The following is a 23,527-nucleotide window of genomic DNA, read 5'->3' as shown; positions in this document are numbered from 1 at the left end:
GCTCAGTGGTAGAGCACTTGCCTAGCAAGCGCAGGGCCCTGGGTTCGGTCCTCAGCTCCGAAAAAAAGAAAAAAGAAAAAAAATGGGGTTCAGGGGGTTGGGGATTTGGCTCAGTGGTAGAGCACTTGCCTAGCAAGCACAAGGCCCTGGGTTCGGTCCCCAGTTCCGAAAAAAAGAAAAGGGAAAAAAAAAAATGGGGTCCAGAGCTAAACAAAGAATTCACAGCTGAGGAATGCCAAATGGCTGAGAAACACCTAAAGAAATGTTCAACACCTTTAGTCATTAGGGAAATGCAAATCAAAACAACCCTGAGATTCCACCTCACACCAGTCAGAATGGCCAAGATCAAAAATTCAGGTAACAGCAAATGCTGGCAAGGAGGTGGAGAAAGAGGAACACTCCTCCATTGTTGGTGGGATTGCAGACTGGTACAAACCATTCTGGAAACTAGTCTGGAGGTTCCTCAGAAAATTGGACATTGCACTACCTGAGGACCCAGCTATACCTCTCTTGGCATAAACCCAAAAGATGCTCCAACATATAACAAAGACACATGCTCCACTATGTTCATCGCAGCCTTATTTATAATAGCCAGATGCTGGAAAGAACCCAGATGCCCTTCAACAGAGGAATGGATACAGAAAATGTGGTACATCTACACAATGGAATACTACTCAGCTATCAAAAACAATGACTTTATGAAATTCCTAGGCAAATGGATAGAACTGGAAAATATCATCCGGAGTGAGGTAACCCAATCACAGAAAAACACACATGGTATGCACTCATTGATAAGTAGATATTAGCCCAAGTGCTCAAATTACCCTAGATGCACAGAACACATGAAACTCAAGAAGGATGACCAAAATGCGGATGCTTCACTCCTTCTTTAAAAGGGGAACAAGAATACCCTTAGGAGGGGATAGGGAAGCAAAGTTTAGAACAGAGGCAGAAGGAACACCCATTCAGAGCCTGCCCCACATGTGGCTCATACATATACAGCCATCAAACTAGATAAGATGGATGAAGCAAAGAAGTGCAGGCTGACAGGAACCGGATGTAGATCCCTCCTGAGAGACACAGCCAGAATAAGGCAAATACACAGGTGAATGCCAGCAGCAAACCACTGACCTAAGAATGGGACCCCCGTTGAAGGAATCAGAGAAAGGACTGAAAGAGCTGAAGGGGCTTGAGACCCCATATGAACAACAATGCCAAGCAACCAGAGTTTCCAGGGACTAAGCCACTACCTAAAGACTATACATGGACTGACCCTGGGCTCCAACCTCATAAGTAGCAATGAATAGCCTAGTAAGAGCACCAGTGGAAGGGGAAGCCCTTGGTCCTGCCAAGACTGAACCCCCAGTGAACAGGATTCTTGGGGGGAGGGCGGTAATGGAGGGAGGATGGGGAAGGGAACACCCATATAGAAAGGGAGGGGGAGGGGTTAGGGAGATGTTGGCCTGGAAACCAGGAAAGGTAATAACAATTGAAATGTAAATAAAAAATACCCAATTTAATAAAGATGGGGGAAAAGAGAAACGAAAATTGTTACTAACTCATTCACTTTTATATACATTACTTCAAACCATGTTATTAACTAACATTCACAATATATTTACTTAATAAAATCATAGTCAACTGCAAAAAAAACTGGAAATTAATGTATGCAATCAATTACGCCTAAATTATATGCAAATTCTATGACATTTTAGAAATAAACTGTAGTCCTCTGATAGTCATGTCTGTATTTAACCCTAGAAGCTAGTCCCCCAGCTCCTAAACAATGCACTGAATCCACTCAAGAAAGATCAAAACAACTGGTCTACGCTCTCCAAACATCTCAATGCCCAGAAAAGAAGATTAAAAAAAAAAAAAAAAAAAGGAACAAGTCTAAAGACAAGAAATAATGTGTGTGGTCCTGGGACCAGAAGTAAAAAAATCATTACAAAAGTACAAAAGAACAGTTAAAGAAATCTAGAAATATACTATGTGTGAAACATAATCAATATAAAGTGTCCTGATTTAACTAACAGTGACAATAATGTAACTGTGAGACTATCCTTCTTCTCAAAAAATTAATGAGGTTTTTAAAGCAGATACAGAGCGAACATGAGCAGTAGCTAGCCCAGGGTGGACGGCTCCCAGCGCACATCCGTGTGAAGAGTACAGAACTCTTCCATTATTACCCAAGTAAAAAGAAACACTTCTAGTACATGCCTGAAATCTCAGCATCTGGGAGGCTGAGGCAGGAGAATTACCATGAATTTGAGGCCAACCTGGACTACTATAAGACTCGCATTCAGAATAAAATAAGCAAAGAAACAAAATTCCTCAAAAGATGATTTGGCTGCAGAGAAAACAGAATCTGGCGTAAGAATAATGAAAATCGAGTGAGATACTCCTGCACGCTTTCTTGATTATTAAGGCAGCCATTTACACAGTCAGCCGTACGAAGAGTAGTGCCCATAAGCAATGCAGAGAGCAGAGGCCTGGAAAGCAGAAGCCATTCAGCCAGGCATGGTTTCCCTTTTATTTCCATTATGCCTTGTGTTTAAGACTGCGTTAGCTGAAACTTACTAAACACGCACCGGAGCAACGCAAAGAAAAAGTCACAGTGAGCACTTCAGTGTCTCCACCAACCTGATTCCTCCTGAGCGTCGTGCATTTCACCATCATCTGTGGACTCTAATTCTTTCACAAAGTTTGAGGGAAACAGTCCCAACTTATTGTTCAGGGTTCCACTCCACCAGCCTTCTTCTACCTGAAAGAGTTCACAGCTCAAAAGTAATAAAATTCCTTTAAGTGAAAACCTTCATTCTATGGAAAAATAGAACTGTAAAAATAAATGAGCAAATGAGCAAAATGACGTAAAAGAAGCACTTAAAAAAAAGAAACCACAACAAGGGAAAATGGTTTAAGTGGATAAGTCTAATTAATATTTCTAAACTAGTATCAGATGAGTCATGCATGGAAAGCATCATATTATTTGCCTTTTGCAATGTTTACAATGAGACTTACAATCAGTTACATCCTGTAAAGCAAATACTTTTTACTAAACTGACAGATACTAGAGTTAAATGCATAACCAAGGAAACACATAGCTCCTGACTGGAATAGCACTCACACATTACTGGGCCCTGCTTTATAAATATAACATATCTTTTAGTTTAAAATTTTTGTTTGAGGGGTTGGGGATTTAGCTCAGTGGTAGAGCGCTTGCCTAGCAAGCGCAAGGCCCTGGGTTCGGTCCCCAGCTCCAAAAAAAAGAAAAGGAAAAAAAACAAACAAAAATAAAATTTTTGTTTGAACAAAGCTTAATAACTCTTAAGAATATGAATTCCCGGACCAGTAAAATGACTCATCAGTAAGAGTGCTTGCCTACCTTAACTACCTGAGTTTGATCCCTGAAAGCCACAGTAGAAGAAAATTGACTCTCAAAAGTTGTCCTCTGACCTCTACACATGTGCTATAACACAAGCATAAAACACATGCTCGCACACGCACACTCTGAAATCAAGAATACAGAAAATCAGAGTTCAGGTCCCAACACCCATATCAGACAGCTTATAATCATCCTAGCTCTTGGAACTCAGACATTTCCAACAACCTCAAGTACCAGCACACACATGGACATGCCTGCACAGACCCACACACATATGCATAATTAAAAATAAATTTTAACCTCAAGAGACAGGAGGCCCTAGGGAGTTTAGAAGTCTGGTGGGAGAGGGGTGGTAGGGACATCCTCATGGAGGCATGGGGGTGGGGAGGAGGTATGGGCAACAGTCAAGAGGGTGGACCAGGAAGGGGATAAAATCTGTAATGAAAAGAACGGGGGCAGGGGGACACTCTGGAGTGATGGCTCAGAGGTTAAGAGCACTGACTGCTCTTTCCAACTCAATTCCCAGCAACCCCATGGTGGCTCACAACTATTTGTAATGGGGACTGATGCCCTCTTCTGGTGTGTCTGAAGATAGCTACGTGAAATAAATAAATAAATAAATCTTTAAAAAATATAAATAAAATTTAAAAGACTAAAATGCAAAAGCATTTATAAAGATAATTTTCCTAAGTAGTATAAAATTGTATTTTCCCCTTTCAGTTAAAGAATGACAAAATTATTTTGTCGTTGTTTATTTCATTATTGTATTCATTTTATGTGTATGGGTATTTGCCTAAATGTTTGTCTATGCACCATATGTGCGTAATCCCAACCACCCCACTGTGGGCATAAGAGGGTGTCAGATGGCCCGGGATTGGAGTTACTGTGTGAGCTGCCTTGGGAAGGCTAAGTGAACTGGGATCTTCCAGGAGAACAGCCCATACTGAGTCACAGCTAAAACCATGAAAAAATTACTTCCAAAAGTTCATCTAACAAGCACCTCCTTCCAAACTTAGCCTCATGAAACAAATTCTTTAACAAATCATTTATGTTCACTAATAACAAGATAGTAAATAGCTTTCAAATGTAGAGTTTCTGCTATGAATGCTAAGGGGTTTTAGTAACAGTAAATTTTGTCGAGTACACTGCTCACTGTCACCATTTACTTATCAGCATTACATGTGACATCACAGCCGGAAATATCTCATTTAAATAAATCATTTTCAGTGTTACTAACCTTATAAGTGAAAACAAACTTTTCTCTACATAAACTTTTCTGGCTGTCCTGGAACTCATTAAGTAGACTAGGCTGGTCTCAAACTCACAGAGATCCACTTGCCTCAGTCCCCTGATTAAAGGCATGTGTGCCACCATGACTAGCCTGAAAAACAACTTTAGATAAGTAATTCATGTACCAGGCACTAACTGTGTAAGTCATGATGTTACTGCTAGTAAAAGATTCAAATCTTGCCTATGAGAAATCATTTCCTTGTCTTTGCTCAAACAGTTAAGTTGGGAGACTATTAGACTACAGCAATCCCAACTCTTTAATAAAACAATCTAAGCACAGTTAGAATGCAATGTAACTGTCAGGCTCGGCAGCACACGCCTTAAATCCCAGCATTCAAGAGAAAGAGGCAGGCCAATCTTCTATGTTCCAACCCAGCCAAAACTATACAGTATTTGTCTCAAAAAGACAAAAGTAAACTAACAAAAATGCAATGTAAAAATAAGCGCTATAATGAAAATGGAGATGAAGTGCAATAGATGCAAGCTTGAAAGTCCCAGAACTTTCTCCCCTAAAAGCAAATGACCAAGAAGCACAACAGTGAGCCTCAGTAAGAATCTTCCAGATAGAAAGCATGTTTGAAAAAAGTCACATCAAAATAAATGACAGTTACAGACAATACAGTTGAAATACAAATAGCTAGTCTATTTGGGATGGTGAGGTAAAACAGTAAGCATCAAGAGCTCAGAAGTTTTAGCAAACTTAAAGTAGTAAGAAACTGGGCATGAGACTTATGTGACTATAGCATTCACCATACCAGGGTAGGAGAGCTGCTTTGAGTGTGAGGCCAGACCAAGCTAAACTGTGAGTTCTAGGAAGTGGGCTAACGGAATGAGACCTGGCTTCAAAGGAAGAATAAACTAAAACAAGGGACTGAAAAGTATAGGAACATAAACTGTGCTGTGGAATTAAATATGACAAAATTCAATAGACACAAAGAACATCAATTCATTATTTAAACTCCAAATACCAGCAACTGTTAAGAGTTATTTAATTAAGAAGTTCTTGGGCAGAAGGGTGCTAAAGAACACTCATTAATGCATAGCAATAATGAACTGAGTATGGTGCCTGTGATGGTTTGCATATGCTTGGCCCAGGGAGTGGCACTATTAGAAGGTGTAACCTTGTTGGAGGAAGTGTGTCACTGTGGGGTGGGCTTGGAGGCCCTCCTCCTAGCTGCCTCCTAGATGCTCAGTCTGTTCCTGGCTTCCTTCAGGTGAAGATGTAGAACTCAGCTCCTCCTGCACCATGCCTGCCTAGATGCTGCCATGCTCCTGCCTTGATGGTAATGGACTGAACCTCTGAACCTGTAAGCCAGCCCCAGTTAAATGCTGTCCTTTATAAAACTTACATTGGTCATGGTGTCTGTTCACAGCAGTAAGACCCTAACTAAGACAGTGCCCATGACTGTGATCCCAGAATGGAGGCTGAGGCAGAAGGCCCACCAGTTTAAGGGCAGCCTAAACTATGAGATCCTATGTCTAAGAGATGAAAACAGAATGCAGTCTAGCCTGTTGGCACATGCCTGTAACCAGTGCTCAGAGGTGAAAGGAAAGGTGAATTTGAGGCCACCCTGAGCTATATAATCAGACCCTAGCTCAAAAAACACCAAGGGCCCACATGCACTCCTCCATCAACTCCTCCATCAAGGGAGGAGAGGGGCTTTCAAGACACAGAAGTCAACAAGCTTCCCAAATTCAAATTCAGGCCACTGTGGGTCAGGCATATATATGAAGATGGCCTAAATAAGGTATCTCAGACCACAAATGCGGTCTTGACACAACTCGCATCAAGAACTGATCATTTCTGTGCTCTCCCTTCCACTTCTGATAGCCTCTAAGTGGTTATATCGTTTCCATACTCCAAGTGTAAAAAGCACTTCCTCATGTTTGCTGATAGAGTTGCACTTAAGAGTTGTGAAACTGCCAGGCGAATCGAAGCACCTCTATTCAAAGTGGAGTCCAGATTTCAGACTAGAGAATATTTGCATTAACTTGACTGAAAATGTGAAGCTTTTTGATTATTACATATGTCAACAGGCTTCAAAATCTGGCCCATTTCAGATTTGAGATCTGGTATGTTGCCACACTCAAACAAATCCAAGCTAAATGGGAAGGACTCTAAATAGCTGTCCAAGGCAGCTCTAGTCTTCCTGGCTGTCAGACACTAGGCGTGAATAAAGGAGCTTTCTTAAGAAGGTTCTCACCAGCCCTCTGTCTAAACCTTCCCAGAGGAGGCCCAGACATTGCAGAACAGACAAGCCGACCTTCCCATCTGCATACTTGAGCCACACATCCCAGAAGCAAATAACAGTTGCTTTTGCCACTAATTTTAGGGTAGCTTCTTATGTATCACGAATACATAAAAAAAAAAAAAGCAATGTGATTCTCTGTGATTCAGTCTCTACCTAGATCTAAGAACTGAAGTTAAATATTCCCTTCTGTTAGACTGAAGTGTAAAGGGTATAAATGTGATTCACTTATTCAGCACAGTACTTCTGACATAGCGTAGGCTCAATAAACCTTAACTGGTATCACCATCAGATAACAACAGATCAGAACTGCTTTCTGTATAGGTATCCTAGAAGTTCACGTAGACATTACTGATAAATGAGAAATTATAACACAGAATCAATTTCTGCCACAATATATTTTCTCAAATCACACTTTCAAAAACATCATCTTCAACTGCCCAGCAAAACTTTTAACATTCCTTCAATGAGAAATGTAAGATGTAAGAAATTAAATGCAGATGAAAGAAATTAAAAATATTTTCATATCACATTTTAAAATACTAAACTGAAAAAAAGCACATTTGACTACTATTTCAATACAACAATTCAAACAAGACAGACTTTAAAGCAGTATCAGCACTGTACTCCTACACCATCCAAAAGGAAAAGTTCCTGTTATTACTTTGTGCCAATAGCAAATTCAGAATCAAAGATAAGACTCTTCGATGTTTGGAGTTATTTAAATAACATTAATTTTACTTTTTTTAGCACTATTACAGCGGTGTGTGTACATAATGTGAGTATGGCTGTGCACATGCAATGTGCACATAGAGATCAGAGAGGAAACAGTAATTTCTCTTTCTCTTTATATGGGTTCCAAGGATAGACCTTAGGTAAACAGGCTTGGGTGAGCTATCTTGCCAGGAGAAAACTGTATTCATTTTAAGCTTAAAAAAAAAATGTTTATTTTTTCCTTAACACGAACACACAAATATCAAGGACAAGTAAAAAAACTAGGTCTTTAAATTTGCTTTTCTGGCATAAATTTTCATTATTTTGCCTATTCTGATAAAGCCCTCCTCTAGAAGCCACACCATCAAGCTACTACACTACTGCACATGTACACAGTCCTTACCTCTTCAATGACATCAATGACATCCCCCACGGTCAGTTCCAGTTCGTCTTCATTTTGTGGAGAGTACTCAAAAAGAACTTTACACTGACGCTTTTTTGTCTCTACAAGAAATTATTTTTTAAAATAGGTTAAGAAAGATCTTTTAAAAAAAATAGCACCTTTAGTCACATACCACAATTATATGATGTGTAAGAAGGAAAAAAGCAAATGATTTAAACAGCTAATCACAAGCATCACCGGGTGGTTTTGAAATACTTCTCCCATGACAGATAAAGTGTAATGCTTTTTGTAATAGAAAACATGGATACACTTACACAAAAGTAAAATACCCAAAGCCAATTTTTAAGACTACAAAGACATGTTGACAATAAAATTATTGTAGGCAAGCCCCTCCCATGGTGATTTTCAGATTACTTGTTGATAAAAGTCTAGAAATATTTAAAATATATTGCTCTTAACCAATTGTTAAAAGGGAGGCAAAATGGCTGTAGCATTCACTTCCTACACAAAAGAAAGGGGGGGAAGGAAGGGGAACAGAACAGGAGAGAAGGAGGGAGGAAGCAGGCTGGCCACAGGTAACAGATGTACAGCTGTGTGTGACAAACAACGTTCAAACATAGAAAAAAAAAAGCCTTGTAAAGTCTACAGCTGCAGAGTAAGAAAGAAAAATAACTGCACTTGGAACCCTTTCCCCTCTGCTGGGATAAAGAGGAAAAAGAATCAGAAAGCTATCAGCATAGACACTAGCACTCCTGCTTATGTACTAGGAGGCTCACAACTCTGAAGCCTGCACTCTAAAGAGAATCTGAAATATAACCACTAGTTCCCTAGGATGCTGTAAACCAGGAGGCTCCTTGAAAACATGATTTTCTGAAACTGACAGCCATGTTTCAGGGGATCAGACTTGACCTAGTAAAAGGGCACTGATACAAATCTACCAAAATAAAGATACTGAGAGAATCTGGTATAAAGGAATAGAGTGGAGGGCAAGGTGTTGGTCACAAAAACTAAATGATTAGGAAGTCTACCAACTGAAAAGAGGGCACAGTTAATCAGAAGTAGACTTCTCTCAGCTCTCAGCTCCACACAGGAAGTTCCTGTCTCTAACGAGATGAAAAAGAGCTCCGAGACTGTTCCCACACAGGTACCCTGGGACAGTAATGTCATTGCAACTTAAGTCAATGGTTCACGGCTAACGTTGGCAGAGAAATTGTGTCTGGATGTGGTCTTCTTTCTCCTACAATTTTGTCTCCACCTCAAACTAAGCTGCACAGTTCTAGCTGCAGCCATTCCTGCAATTCCCCTTGTAGATGGCACGGAGGAAGAAAAGCCCATCCCACGCAAGCATGCACACCAGGGGAGCGGGAACCTGAGGTCTCACACCTGAATGGGCATACCTAAGCAGAACAGAGAAATCTAACGTTCTGCTTCTATCACTACTACAGTATCCGCTGTATCAGTCTTTACCCCATCTTGTACAATCATACACAGCGGAATTCTAACCTTTCTGTTCTAACCTTCCTAGAGAACCACTGGACTTGCACCGATCCATATTTAAAGAACAAATGTTTTGGACTCTAATTATAAGAGCTGAATAGTCAAATAAGAGAAGCAGTATAAAGAGTGCCTGAGAAAAGCTCCATTACCAACAAGGACTAGCTTTCCCACTGTAGGAAGGAGTTAACAGCACACAAAGCCTGGACTGCTCAGTACCTCTACTCCTGCATCACCAGCAGACGTGGGTCTCTCCGATTCCAATTCTAAGCACTGGCTATGCTCAACCTCCATAATCATACCAAAAGAAACTCTTAGGAGCAGACTGACAACATTACAATACCAGCTACAAAAAACCTCAACTCTGCATAATAAACTATTACCCCTAAGATTTATCTTCACTGAAATAGAGGAGTTACTCATTTTACCAGACATACAAATTCAGAAGAAACAAAAAATATGAAAAAGTAACTTGCGGTCTTTTAAAAAAAAAAAAAAAAGCAGCACTCTGAAACAACAGATTCAAAATATATGAACAAGGTGAAATTCCAGATAAAGAATTAATGTCAAAGAATTTAAGATAATGTTTTGTTGTTTAAGCTTAATGAAATCCAAAGAAATACAGGTGGAATGGTTAAGCAACTTTACAAAAACAAGGCAACACATGAACAAGCCATCATCAAAGAGACTGAGATTTTTAAAAGAACTGCACAGGAGATCAGGAAGTGAAGTCAGGAAATCAGCAGACCTCATCTGAAAACCTCACCAGCAGACTTAGCTAAGGAAGAGGAAAAAATGTCACAACTGTTAGATCTGATTTTTGAAATATCACAATTTGGATAAAAACATAAAAACTAAGGGTGAAAAAATCATGAAATGTTGGGGGGTATTATTACAGATCAAATATGCATATCCATCAACATATTCAAACACGCATTTGTCATCAGCATATTCATACAAACATTTTAAAAGACTAAGTAAGGTCAAAGCAAAGCAAATGGAATAGTAGAAATTTTCCCTAATTTTGGGAAAGACATGCACAATCAGGAACAGGTTTGCTATTTAACCCCCAACACCCAGAAAAGATCCTCTCTACAAGACAATCACATATGGAACCTGTCACAGGGACACCACAAAGAAGACTGAAAACTCACAAGAGAAAAAAGGCAGATCACACTAAGTATAATCTTACTGGACTAATGGTAGATTTATCAACAGAAACCACGAAGGCCAGACAGGTACAACAGGAATGGTGGGTGAGTGCTGAATCAAGAGTTCAAAGTTTACAGTACTTTTAAGTACTTTTAAGCCTGTTTCAAATAAACAGTTAAGTACCAGAAAGGCATCAAATGAAGCCGGCTTCAATACAATTACAGCAGGGACAATTTCAACACCACACTGTCATCGATGCACAGATGAACTGGTGACAAACCAGAAGAGAGAAGTGGACTCAAGATTTATTCAAGATAGGACTAGAGATAAATGGAGTAGACTCTGTCTCAATCTCTCCACCTTCAATGGAGGTTAGCCATTAAAGGCTTTGAACAGATGGATACAAATTCCCTGCTTTTCCCTGTACTGGGCAGGTGGACTGATTCATCGTTAGGATTTCATCTCTTGCCTTTTTCTTTGAAAGTGATGCTGAGGGCTCAGCAGGTAAACATACTTACACCACCAAGCCTGATAAGCAGAGTTTCCCTGGCAGTGGAAGGAAACAGGACTGGAGAAGGAAGGCAGACCTGCTTTTCTCCTACTCTCCATTGAATATCGGAGCAGACCAAAGAGTAGTTATGCTAATTTTACTTTCCTGGAGAAGTACTATTTAAATATCTTTCTTAGTGGTTCTATGATCTTTAAACATTAGGTAAAATAAATATCATAAATATATATTCTCTACTACTTGGCTACAATATTTCCTGTAAGAATATAAATATTTTAGAGCCCATGGTACAATACTGCATTTCTAACAAGTTTCCAGGAAGCATGTTTCTGCTAGGCTAAGAAAACAGACTTTGAAAATAAAAAATAGTATTTTACTAACTATAAGCATCTGAGTTCTCAATTCAAGCCAAGCACCTTTATCCACTGAGCCATGTTGCCAACCACAATTTTCAAATATATACTGGTCATTTTATTTTATGCTCCCGAATCCTACCTGACTGCCCCTGAACTTGTCATCCTCCTGCCTCAGCCTTTTCCCACCTCAATCATGTCTGAATAACTTAAAACCTAAAGTAAAATTTTATTTTCACCTATGTGTTTCCATTTGTCAGAGAATGAGTCCGCAAAAAATCTGAAATATATTTTAGAGTGAGACATTTGCCTCTCATCATTTCTACATTTTATTCTTTTAAACTACACACATTGGCAGGATTCAGTGATGTTCATAGATGAGCGCTGATTGCATCCAGCTAGCCCACACTCACCACAGGCCCCAGTAATCCTTTTCTATTCTATTTTCAAGTCTGTTTTGCTACATATGGCAGGATTTCATTCTTATTTTCAACCAAATAATATTCCATTACATTCTTAATGTGATATTGTCTTTACCCCATTATCGGTTGATGGGCACTTAACTGATACTATAATTTAGCTGGTGGAAATGGTGCTGCTTAAACATGTATCTATTTTTGTACACTGCTTCCTTTCTGATACATAGTCCAAATGACAGCTCAATTTATAGTACTTTGATTTGTTTGTGAAAGGGTCCAGGTTGAAATTCAGACTTACACCGAACGTAGGACCAATAGTCACTATTTCTCAGACTGGCTAGACTGATTTACATAACACCAGTGTACACATTCTCCTTTTTTCCACATTTTCATGGTTTTCCTAACAAGTCTTATAAATAGGATAAAATGGTATCTTCCCCTTGCTAATGCTTTTATCTAAACGGAGAGTAACTGTGATAGTGTGGATGAAATTGTTCCCCATAGCCTTCAGTAATTGAAGAAGTGGTTTTCGCAGTTGGTACTATTTGGGTAGGTTTGGGGTATGTGGCCTGAATGCAGGAAACATATGGCTTCACTCTAATTCCAGTTCCCTGTCTCTACTTCATACTTGCAGTTGAATATGTGAGTTTTCAGCCTCCGCTTCCGGCTGCCATGACTCCCTACTATGAAATCTTAACCCTCTAGAGCTCCAAGCCAAAATAAACTCATTCCTAAAAAAGTTGCCTTTGATTGTGGAATTTTACTGCATCAACAGAAAAGTAATAACTTTGCCTAGCTCCAGCTGGGATCTACTCCTGTAATCAGCTTAGTCAGCTGAAAGAAAATCAGGAAAAGACCTAGCTATATCCCACCTCATGCTCAGATACATATACCCAGAGAAGGGGTACTCTGTTTTAGTATCCATAGCCTTTAATCTGTCTAGCCTGTGCTAAAGAAGAAACATTATCTTTTCATACCCAGAATTAAGAGTTATGGAGTTTACAATGGGCAGAGATCATAAATAGCTCTTCCGTTGGTTTGAAAATCCCCAGAGCACAGAAGCTGCACACAGACGAACAGCTCTATGCTATTCTACTCTGCTATTTCCAGGCCCACTAAAGTAGCCAACGCTGTCCAGCTGAAAGCAGGACAGGTGATGCACAAACTTTACTGGAATCTCACAATTTTCTGGGGCACAAAGGGTTAAAATTAAACTTTCTATAGGTCTGGTTATTAAGAAATCTTCATTTTTCTCACACACACACACACACACACACACACACACACACACACAAAATCTTTTGTGGTGTAACCCAGTGCTATAACCCAGGAAGCAGCAGTTTTCTTAATGGGCAATGACATGGAAAATAACACTGTGACAATAAGGGGGCAGTACAAATATCATTAACACTTCATACTTACAATTGGGAGTGGAAGCTTTCCTAATTGCCAATCATTTCATCTAACAAGAGTTATGGACAACAATGTCAAAGATACTATAATCTCAACAATCTCAGGTAAAGGTAGTTAAACAATTTGTAAGTTGGCAAAATGGCTGAGCTTTACAGCCTGAGTTTGATTCCCAGAACTCATCAAGTAGAAAAAGAGAGCACCTTCTACAAGTTTTCACATGCATACATGCACACACTCTAAGTAGGTAGGCAGGTAGGTAGGTAGTTGGGTAGGTAGGTGGGTGGGTAGGTAGGTAGGTAGGTAGGTGGGTGGGTGGGTGGGTGGGGTAGGCAGGCAGATGGATGCAAGAACATGCATTTCCAAAAATATCCCATTATTTCTCAATAAATCAGACTGAACATGGAGTTTAACAGGTTTTTTTAAACATTTACTATCCATTGTCATAAACACTGTATCATTCGCACATGTTTAATGGTTTGTAAATGGCAGTCTTTGAGAATGGTATTGTTGACTCTTAAATGAAGTTAAGGGGAAAAAACTCTAGTAAATTTAAGTGATCTCAGGCCATAAAGGTGATTACATTTCTACAATTTAAAGATATGTTGGCACAATAACCCTACAGGTGCAATAGTGGTGTCCGCACCTTGGTGATAACCAACAGCTCTCTAATTGGACTTAGGACCCATTTAGCAAGAGGGATACCATATGCCTGGCACTGGTAAACCTAAGTACTCAGTGCTTTTGAAATCATGGTTATTGGAAGAGGATCTACAACCACTAATTTATTAAACCAATATAATCCCTAAAAACAATCCATAAACATCTGTCCTTATACCACAGATAAATGTAATCTTCATCCCTCATCAAGGAAACTTCTTTGCAATAGACAGAGACCTCTAGAGAAAACCACAACCAATCAGAGTGCGGGGTTGTGGAGCCCAGTCACAGAGGACTCATATATAGAATCCAGAACCTAAGGCTCAGAGAGCACTGCAGAAGAGAAGGCAAAACGATTTTAAGAGCCAAAGGATCAGGGAGTTTGCTGTGAGATTTGTCTCTTAGTAATATCAGAACATATTCCCATGAAGTCTCATCAATATGGCCACCTGAACATGAGAACCAACCCCACAATTTTGTCTTCTGACCTCTGCACTCAATACCCACACACAGAATGAATTTTTTTTTTTTTTTTTTAAATAAGATAGGTACTCCTGGGCTGGAGAGATGGCTCAGCGATTAAGAACACTGACTGCTCTTCCAGAGGTCCTGAGTTCAATTCCCAGCAACCACATGGTGGCTCACAACCATCTGTAATGGGATCTGATGCCCTCTTCTGCTGTGTCTGAAGACAGATACAGTGTACTCATATATAATAAATAAATAAATCTTTAAAAAAAAAAAAAAAGGTACTCCTGTGTCAATTTTTTCCTAATTTATTTACAGATAAAGAACTTGTCAGAGGACTGGAGAGATGGCTGAGAGGTTAAGAGCACTGCCTGCTCTTCCAGAGTTCAATTCCCAGAACCATCAATATTGAGATCTGGCGTCCTCTTCTGGCCCACAGGCATAAATGTATTTCAAAAATACATGTATACAAAATAAATAAACAAATAATGTTTTTAAAAAAGAACTTGGGGGGTTGGGGATTTGGCTCAGTGGTAGAGAGCTTGCCTAGCAAGCACAAGGTCCTGGGTTCGGTCCCCAGCTCCCCCCCCCCAAAAAAAAAGGAAGAACTTGCCAGAGCAGGAGAATCACATCTGGGGCCAACATAAGCATAGCAAGACCCTATTTGAAAGAGGAAAGGGAAAGGGAAAGGGAAAGGGAAAGGGAAAGGGAAAGGGAAAGGAAAGGGAAAGGAAAGGAAAAAGGAAGAAGGGGAAAGGGGAAAAGGGAAAGGGGAAAGGGGAAAGGGGAAAGGGGAAAGGGGAAAGGAAAAAGGAAAAAGGAAAAAGGAAAAAGGGGAAAGGGGAAAGGGGAAAGGAAAGGAAAAAAAAAAACCTAGCAGGTACCTCACCATCTACAAAGCACTATTAAGTACAATCAATATATTAATCAAACAGAGACAATAAGAGATAAACCTGAGATCTTCATTTATAGCTCTTATAAGGCTACCAGCCACTCTGTTGGATCATCAGTGTTACTGACTAGACATGCAATGTGCCAAGTCATCAGCACATTAGAGTAACTTAGAGTTTCTGCGATGGGTTACAGAAGATTGAACTCATCTTTCGGAATCTATGAGCAACATAAGTATCCTACTTTGGCATAGCAAAGTAAGAGAGGAACTGTCTACATACTCTTCTTCATAGCTTTGGTTTGTGGGTGTGGCTGAATCCCTCCAGCTGGAAGTCCGTAGGTGCTGATTCGCTGGACCAGACTCGCGACATTTCCAGGCCTTTCCCGTTTAATGGGCAAATTGTCATCCTTGGGTTCTGTCTCTCTTTTAATTTCCTAAAAAGGGGGAAATTGGTTTAAAAAAAAAAAAAAGAAGAAAGAAAGAAACTTAAATGTATCTTACTCAAGTTACATTCTTAAATGTATTTCTGTATTTTTTTTTAATGTAGCTTAGTTTAGCCTAGTCTGGAACTTACTATGTAGCCAAGCCAGCCTAGAACATGTAGCCATCCTCCCACCAGGCATCCCTACTCTTCGACTTCTCAAATATAAGATGCCAAGACACAGCCACGTTGAAATAAACCATGACATAACTCAGCGCAATAGTTTTACATCAAGAGTGCATAAAGTTTTTCCTACAAAGCACTATATACCAAATCTTTACGGACACCAGGCAATACAGTATCTTTCCAAATAAATTCTGCTCTATGTAATCCAATGCAGTCGTATTCTTAAACAAATATTCTTTTAAAAAAACTCACGAAACAAGTTGAGCATGGTAATCCCTATCTATAATCCTAGCCCTTAGAAGTTAAAGGCAGAGAGATCAGGAGTTCAAGGCCCTCTTCCACTACATGAGACCACAGTGGGGTCAAAGCCATCCTGACATGAAACCCTTTTCCAAAACAGATGGGGGAGGGGAAGTACTTTTAAAATGTTCACATACTTTACATGTCAATTAATACTCTTTTAATTTTTCCCCATCCAATCACACAGTTCTTAGCAACCTTACAGCATGGTCTTGTACAAAAAGATGCATGTAAGTTCTATCCTGGAGGTTTTAACTTAATGGCTGCCTACTTTGATTTACAGATCTAAAATGAATCATTATGCCAGATGGTGATGGTACATCTTTAACCCCAGCACTCAGGAGGCAAAGGCAAGCAGACCTCTGAATTCATGACCAGCCTGTATGGAATATTACTAGAAGAAACAAAAGATCACATAAACATGAAGTCATGCCATACCCCTGATTAAAAGCTCAGTATGAGAGGCCTTGTAGGGAGCTTCAGTCCATGCCCAGACTTCAGCTCTGTCCCACTACCCAAAGTCAGTGGGTAAAGGTGTCAGCTGCTAAGGCTGACAACCTGACTTAAATGTTCAGTGCCCACAAGGTAGGAGGACAGAGCTGACTCCTTCTACTGAGACAAGTGAGTGGGTAAGAGACAGCAAGGCACAGGGAAGGAACAAATATGGCAGAATGTGAACAACCTGACTGGAAGGCAGCACAGAGCAAAGCTTCTGAGAAACAAACACATAGCAGAAGTGAGAATGTGAAAAGGTCTTAAGAGTTGTAGAGACGGGCTGGAGAGATGGCTTAGTGGTTAAGAGCACTGACTGCTCTTCCAGAGGTCCTGAGTTCAATTCCCAGCAACCACATGGTGGCTCACAACCATCTGTAATAGGATGCTCTCTTCTGAAGTGTCTGAAGAGAACTACAGTGTACTAATATATAAATAAAATAAATAAATCTTTAAAAAAAAAAAAAAGAGTTGTAGAGACTAAGAACAGTGAGGCCAGGAGAAGGCTGACAATCAAAGGCTCTGAAATATACCACACAAAGATGGTGGGACAGGGGGGTTGGGGATTTAGCTCAGTGGTAGAGCGCTTACCTAGGAAGCGCAAGGCCCTGGGTTCGGTCCCCAGCTCCGAAAAAAAGAACCAAAAAAAAAAAAAAAAAAAAATGGTGGGACAGGGCTGAAACATTTCCCCAATACAAACATCAGTTCATGCAGTATGAAAACAAGCTTACAGCAAACAGGAATGATTGACAGCTCAATGTGCTCTGAGTCAATGACACAGCAGGTGTTTGAAAGATTCAGAAACATTCAAAATATTGAAAATGGTAAAAATTCATCAGCTCCAATTCAGATAAGAAAGGGTAAATGATACCCAAGACCTAACTTGGGCAACTTGCTCCAATGATACTGCCATTCACTAAGCAATGATCTCTGGTTACTGCTTACGCTCGCCCCTTGATAGAGCTCTACTTCAAGCTTCAGTCACCTCTAGCTATTGTCTGAACTACCTGAGTCTTGTCTGAATTTCCCAAAAGAGATCACAGGGACTGGGAAGCTAAGGGAAGTCCAGGGCAAGATCTTGCTACATAGTTTTGTGTTCCCATCAAGTTGTAACAGAATTTCTTCACCTTCACCAGGGTTAAGTCATAGACTCTACTGATAGGGTTGAGATCAGGGGATTCCCTACTCTGTTATATTTATTTATTTATAAGTTTCCTCCATGTATATACATCTTTTAGCTACAGAATCTTATTTTCAGTACTATATGCCTGAGGTCACTCAATATTGGTCCACTTGTACTTCTGTCACCTGATATATACACACAAGCAAACTCAGATGTCTCTTTCAAAATGGAGCAGCTACACTCATGAAATGTATTTCGGGTGTCCCTACTGCCATGAGTTTCCTATATCAAATTAAAGTGCTAATACCCTGCACAAACAATAAGTCCTTCTGATTTTAAGACATATTATTTTTCATAAATACTAGCTTAAAGGTCCCCTTGTGGGCATTAGCTTTTTAATTCTGACACTATAGTCAGAATAAGCAACTATTTCTTTTTGAGTTTTCTCCATCTCTTCAGAACCTTATAGGAAAAGAGATTATGCTATATCTGAGAGGAGCAATCATACCTTACTATGCACAAAGATAATAAAGATAAAATTTTATTCTCACCAGCTAAGGGCAACTCCAGAATTGAGTAATACCTGCTACATCTGATTCCCACACACAGAAGCAAACAGGCAATGCCCCAGTTGTTCACTGTATTTTTGTAAGGCTCAAATCAAACACAAGGATGCCACCTTTATGGCCTCCTATAGTTGAGTGGATTAATTCCTCTTCAGTTCTTATTGGTTCCCCTCACATGTATCCTTCAAACTTTGGATAAATTTGAACCCAAAGCCTTGACAGAAGTTAACTTGATCTGAGAGACTGCCTTTTATACGTCTCTTGTGATTTAGGACTGGAGAGCTATATCTCAGTGTAAATGCTTCCTGCTTTTCCATTTAGTTCCTAGCACCCACCCAAGTCAGGTGGCTCTCAAATGCCTGCTCCCAAGGGTCCTGACTCCTCCTTCTGGCCTCTGTAAGCACTGTATACAAACAAACACATAAATAAAAGTAACATTTAAATTTTCAAAAATATCACACAGATTTTATACAATATAACCGGACAATTGACCAGGGATTTAATAGAAACCTACTACTATTTTAGAAAGCCTTCAGAAGTTACTCCAACTAATTCCCACTCCTTTGAAGGCAGAATTCTTTCTGAGACAGATTCCTTACTCAATGTGCCCTTGTCATTAGAAGACAGCTACAAACAAACATTATCAGACCTGAGATCACTACTGATAGCCTACAGAAAATGGCCAATTCTGGTTTCTATAACCAGCACCTAACAAGAGGAACAAACTTTAAGACAAAAGGATGTTAACACACACAACAGGAAGAGAGTATGAGAGTAAGAGAATACAACTTCCTGAAGCTTTACTGCCTACCAGGATCTCCCACGAACTCCTCTTGGAGAGGAGACACACTAGAAAATTAATGTTAAATCTGTAAGCAGACAGATCACAGGAAGAGAAACTGACCAAATATTGAGCATATTCATAAAAGTCCTTATCCTCAATGTAACAGGATACTAAAGGTTTCACTGCCCTCGGGACCAAAGGACTGTCAGAGCAGAGCCCCTGATTCTGTCCCTGAACTAGGACGCCTCCATCTCAGTGATCCCCATCAATGAGAAGAAGCTTCAGGTAAACCATCAAGTTTCAGTCCCTCTAACCTCAGAGTCCTGCAGTGGTCTAACACCATGTGTCTAGGCATCACCTTGATTGTGTTCAAAGTCTAGTTAGCAAGACTAAAACTCTTCTGGGCCTTCTTCATCCAGAAGCAGCCAGATCAAGATGATACACATCTCCACAGTTGTTGTGAGGTCTCAATTTCTTTATTCCTGCTACTATTACAAAGTGTGTGTACACATGCATGTCATGCTACATGAGTGGAGGTCTGAGGACAACATTCATGCGTCAGCTCTCTCATTTCCACCTGCTGAGTCAGTCTCTTGTTAGTGACAGGCTAGATAGCCTGCTCACAAGATTCCTGGCAATTCACCCATCTCCACCTCCATTTCCCTATTAGCAGGCTGGGATTACAGATACAAGCAACTAGTCCATCTTTCTAAGATTGACTCAAGGATCAAACTCAGGCTGTTGGGCTTCTGCAAGAAGCACTTTTAATCCCTGACCTTCACACTAGCCTGCGTCTGACCCCTTGAGGAAACAATGTATCTAATTAGATATTAGCAGGTTTCGATTTCTCTGGGGATGAGCCACCCCCTCATAATCAGCAGCCTACAAAACCAAGAACTCAACCTGTAGCACTATAATTACCAGTCAGATGAAAGGGATCTTAAAACAGCAGTGGCCTTTGGTGAATACGAAATATTCTGGATTGCAAAGATCATTAATAAATAATAGAAAGCTAAAACTAGGGGCTGGGGATTTAGCTCAGTGGTAGAGCGCTTACCTAGGAAGCGCAAGGCCCGGGGTTCGGTCCCCAAATCCAAAAAAAAGAACCAAAAAAAAAAAAAGCTAAAACTAAAAACTAAGTACCCAGTTTACTATCTCAGTGAAAGCTTTTTTAGTAATGAATAAGAACATACCATTGACCCCTCCTGTGTCAATCCATTACAACACTTAGGAGGCAGGGGCAGGTGGATCTCTAAGTTCAAAGCCAGGCTGATCTACATAGTAAATTCCAGGTCAGCCAGAGCTATATACTGAGACCTTGTCTCAAATACAAAAGAGTCAATCCAGCCAGGCATGGTGGCATGCCTTTAAGTCCTAGAAACAGCAAAGGAGTCAGAAGCAGGGAGATCCATGATTTGAACACCAGACAGGGCTATGTAATAAAACCCATCTCAAAAAAAAAAAAAAATCCAATCCAAATGGAGCCTGTCAATCACTTGAACAGGAAAATATTCCTCAGGAAAGCTGTCTGCTATAGACTTTAGGAATGGTATAAAGCCTGCCTAAAATATAGACGTATGCATGGTCTCTTTGGCCACTGTCTACTCTTACCCCTTAAAATTGTACATTGCTACAATGATCTCTTAGATCCTTGTCCAAGATCACCCCTTCTATGTGTGCTATACCTTCTAATAAATTCTGTGTATCTTTTTTTTTTTTTTTTTTGGTTCTTTTTTTCGGAGCTGGGGACTGAACCCAGGGCCTTGCGCTTCCTAGGCAAGCGCTCTACCACTGAGCTAAATCCCCAACCCAAATTCTGTGTATCTTTTACACACACATACACACACACACACACAGAGGGAGGGAAGGAGGGAAAGAGGGAGGGAGGAAGAGATGGGAATACACCAGAAGAAAAAAATATGCCACAGAAAATATCTCCAAAGATGTACCTGATAAACATCTCTGTTAAAGCTAGCCAACAACAACAAAGAGCTGGAAAATTAAAATGCATAAAAAGCATAAGCCAACACCTCACTAAAGGGGAGCTAAGTGGCAAATAAGCCTGTGAAAGATGTTCAATGCAAACCTTTAAGGAATTGTAAATTATACACTGAAGTGACACACACTACTAGAACAGGCAAAATCCAAATCATTGATAATACCAAATACGGGTAAAGATATACAGCAACGGGAAATTCCATGCACTGCTACCAGAAACCCAAATAGTACCACTACTTTCCAAAAAAACTGACAGTGTTTTTTATTAAACCAACACTTGTTACTATGCAACTCAGCAACTGCACTATTTAGTCTTTACCCAAAAAGCCACAGAGAGGATATTTCTAAGCTGTGTTCATAACTGCCAAAGTATGAAAGCAACCAAGACATCTATCAGGGGAGGCATACTGGCTTCCACGCAACCCCGGCACTTGACAGAATGAAATAGGCAGTTGTTAGGCTACTAGTGCCCTGTGATTTAAAAAAACAAAACTAAAGCAAAAGCAAAGCAAGAAGTGGGGTGGGCTGAAGAGATGACTCAGTGGTTAAGACACTGGCTGTGCATTCAGAAGACTGGGTTCTACTCCCTGCATCACAACCATCTGTAACTCCAGTTCCAGAGGATCCCCTCCCTCTGTCTTCTACCTGAGTACTTCGACTAAAGGTGTTCACCAAACCTGGCAGATATATTTGTTGTTGCTGAAGATAATTTATTTCTAAAAATAATAATTATTGAAAACTGACCTTTTCTCAAAAATTTATCTACATCTTTTCGAAATTATTTGACTAAAAAAAGAGATAAAATGCAGTTAGATTAAGTGTAGTTACTTGACCTCTGAAATCAATTAACAGAACTTTGTTCATATTTAGAGATGAAACTACAACTAAAATAAATCCAAATTATTCAGAAAACAAATACTAAGCATGCATTCTACAAAATACTATGCAGGTTGGAAAAAAAAACAAATGAGACACACTCAAGCCTTCCCCAAGAGTCATAATCATTAAAATATATAGAAAACAAAGCTAATAGCAATTATACCTAAATTCATTGTATTATCTTTTCTTCTCTAACACTGACAATTTTTTATTAGTTTGTAATAAGCTTAAGTATCTTAAAGCCTGTTTCCTAAACTAAAAGAATGTTTAGCAAGTTAGTGTCTTTAACTCTAAAGTATGGTCTAGTATATTCTCAACAGGGTTAGGAAAGCAGCAAAAGCTGGCCTGGCGGTGCTACCCTTCAATCCCAGCACGCAGAGGCAAGAGGGTAATGTGAGCCCAGCCTCAGCTAGCTACACATCAAGTTTCAGGACAGCCAGGACAACATAGAGTCTCTGTCTTTAAAAAAAAGAAAGGGAGGAAGGTAGGGAAGGAAGTGAGTAGGGAGGGGGAAGGAGGAATGAGAGAAAAGCAATAAAATAGAATGGAAGATTTAAAGTGTGACCCAATGAAAACTGTTGTCTACGGTTTAAAAAGGAAAGACAGGCACAAAGATGCACATACATCCACACAGCATTATTGTACAGCAGGTTACCACTCACAGATGTACTTGTACCTGCGTTTTTCTAAATGTAAAAGTTTTAAAGTATTTTCACTTTAAACATATGCATTTATTTCTTGACATATATACTTAGTTCTGTGAAGCAAAATCAAGAAATTAAACTGACAATACTTACCTTAACAAAATTGTCAGGGAACATCCCTCGTCTCCCATTTAGTTCTCCTTCTAGCCATCCTTCTTCCTGTAGTTTTTTCACATTTCGGATGATTTCCCCAACTCGGATAGTTAACTCATCATCATGTACAGCATCGTAGTCATACTCCACAATATAGTCAACTAAAAAGAGGAGAAAATAAATGTCTAAAATCTGATTGATAAAATTACTATAAACCACATTAACAAGCTTTCAGCTACCGAATTTATGTAGCAGCAACTAATACTTCAAAGATGTCAGGCTTCTCCTTCTGGTTTTAAATACCTGACCACATCAGCAAAGCCCATGATCATCTAAGTACAGACCATGGTGCATGGTTTAAGTGAGTCTCTAAAGAAATATAATGCACATCAATTCATACTGTATTGTTATAATACAGTTTTGTGGCATAAGATTTCCCACTTAAGGCTATCCTTGTATGTCCATCTTTATAAAATTCCTTGAGTGTGACCTATACCAGTCTTGTAACAAAAAGAGTATGACGAAGACGGACTATGCAGAATGAATGAATATTGTGATAGCCAGGTTGCTTCTTACTTACTGGC

The 23,527-nt window shown here is 39.7% G+C and overlaps 1 protein-coding gene across 6 annotated transcripts in view; it reads right to left on the bottom strand.

The window, feature by feature from the left end:
- Cd2ap (CD2-associated protein) overlaps positions 1 to 23,527 on the bottom strand; it is a 99,898-nt gene that overhangs the window by 41,975 nt on the left and 34,396 nt on the right. For all 6 annotated transcript variants that reach the window (XR_005488895.2, XM_039083538.2, XM_039083541.2 and 3 more), the window contains exons 2-5: positions 22,944 to 23,104; positions 15,678 to 15,831; positions 8,042 to 8,142; positions 2,644 to 2,764 (exon numbers count right to left, since the gene is read on the bottom strand). Coding sequence is in view for 5 of the 6 variants with exons in the window: in XM_039083538.2 (XP_038939466.1) it covers positions 2,644 to 2,764; positions 8,042 to 8,142; positions 15,678 to 15,831; positions 22,944 to 23,104 (537 nt within the window). In the remaining variant the exon portion in view is untranslated. The remainder of the gene's footprint in view (positions 1 to 2,643; positions 2,765 to 8,041; positions 8,143 to 15,677; positions 15,832 to 22,943; positions 23,105 to 23,527) is intronic.

The sequence above is a fragment of the Rattus norvegicus genome, chromosome 9 (genome assembly GCF_036323735.1).
Source record: "Rattus norvegicus strain BN/NHsdMcwi chromosome 9, GRCr8, whole genome shotgun sequence".
NCBI lineage: Eukaryota > Metazoa > Chordata > Mammalia > Rodentia > Muridae > Rattus > Rattus norvegicus.
This window is presented reverse-complemented; position numbering and strand designations above follow the sequence as displayed.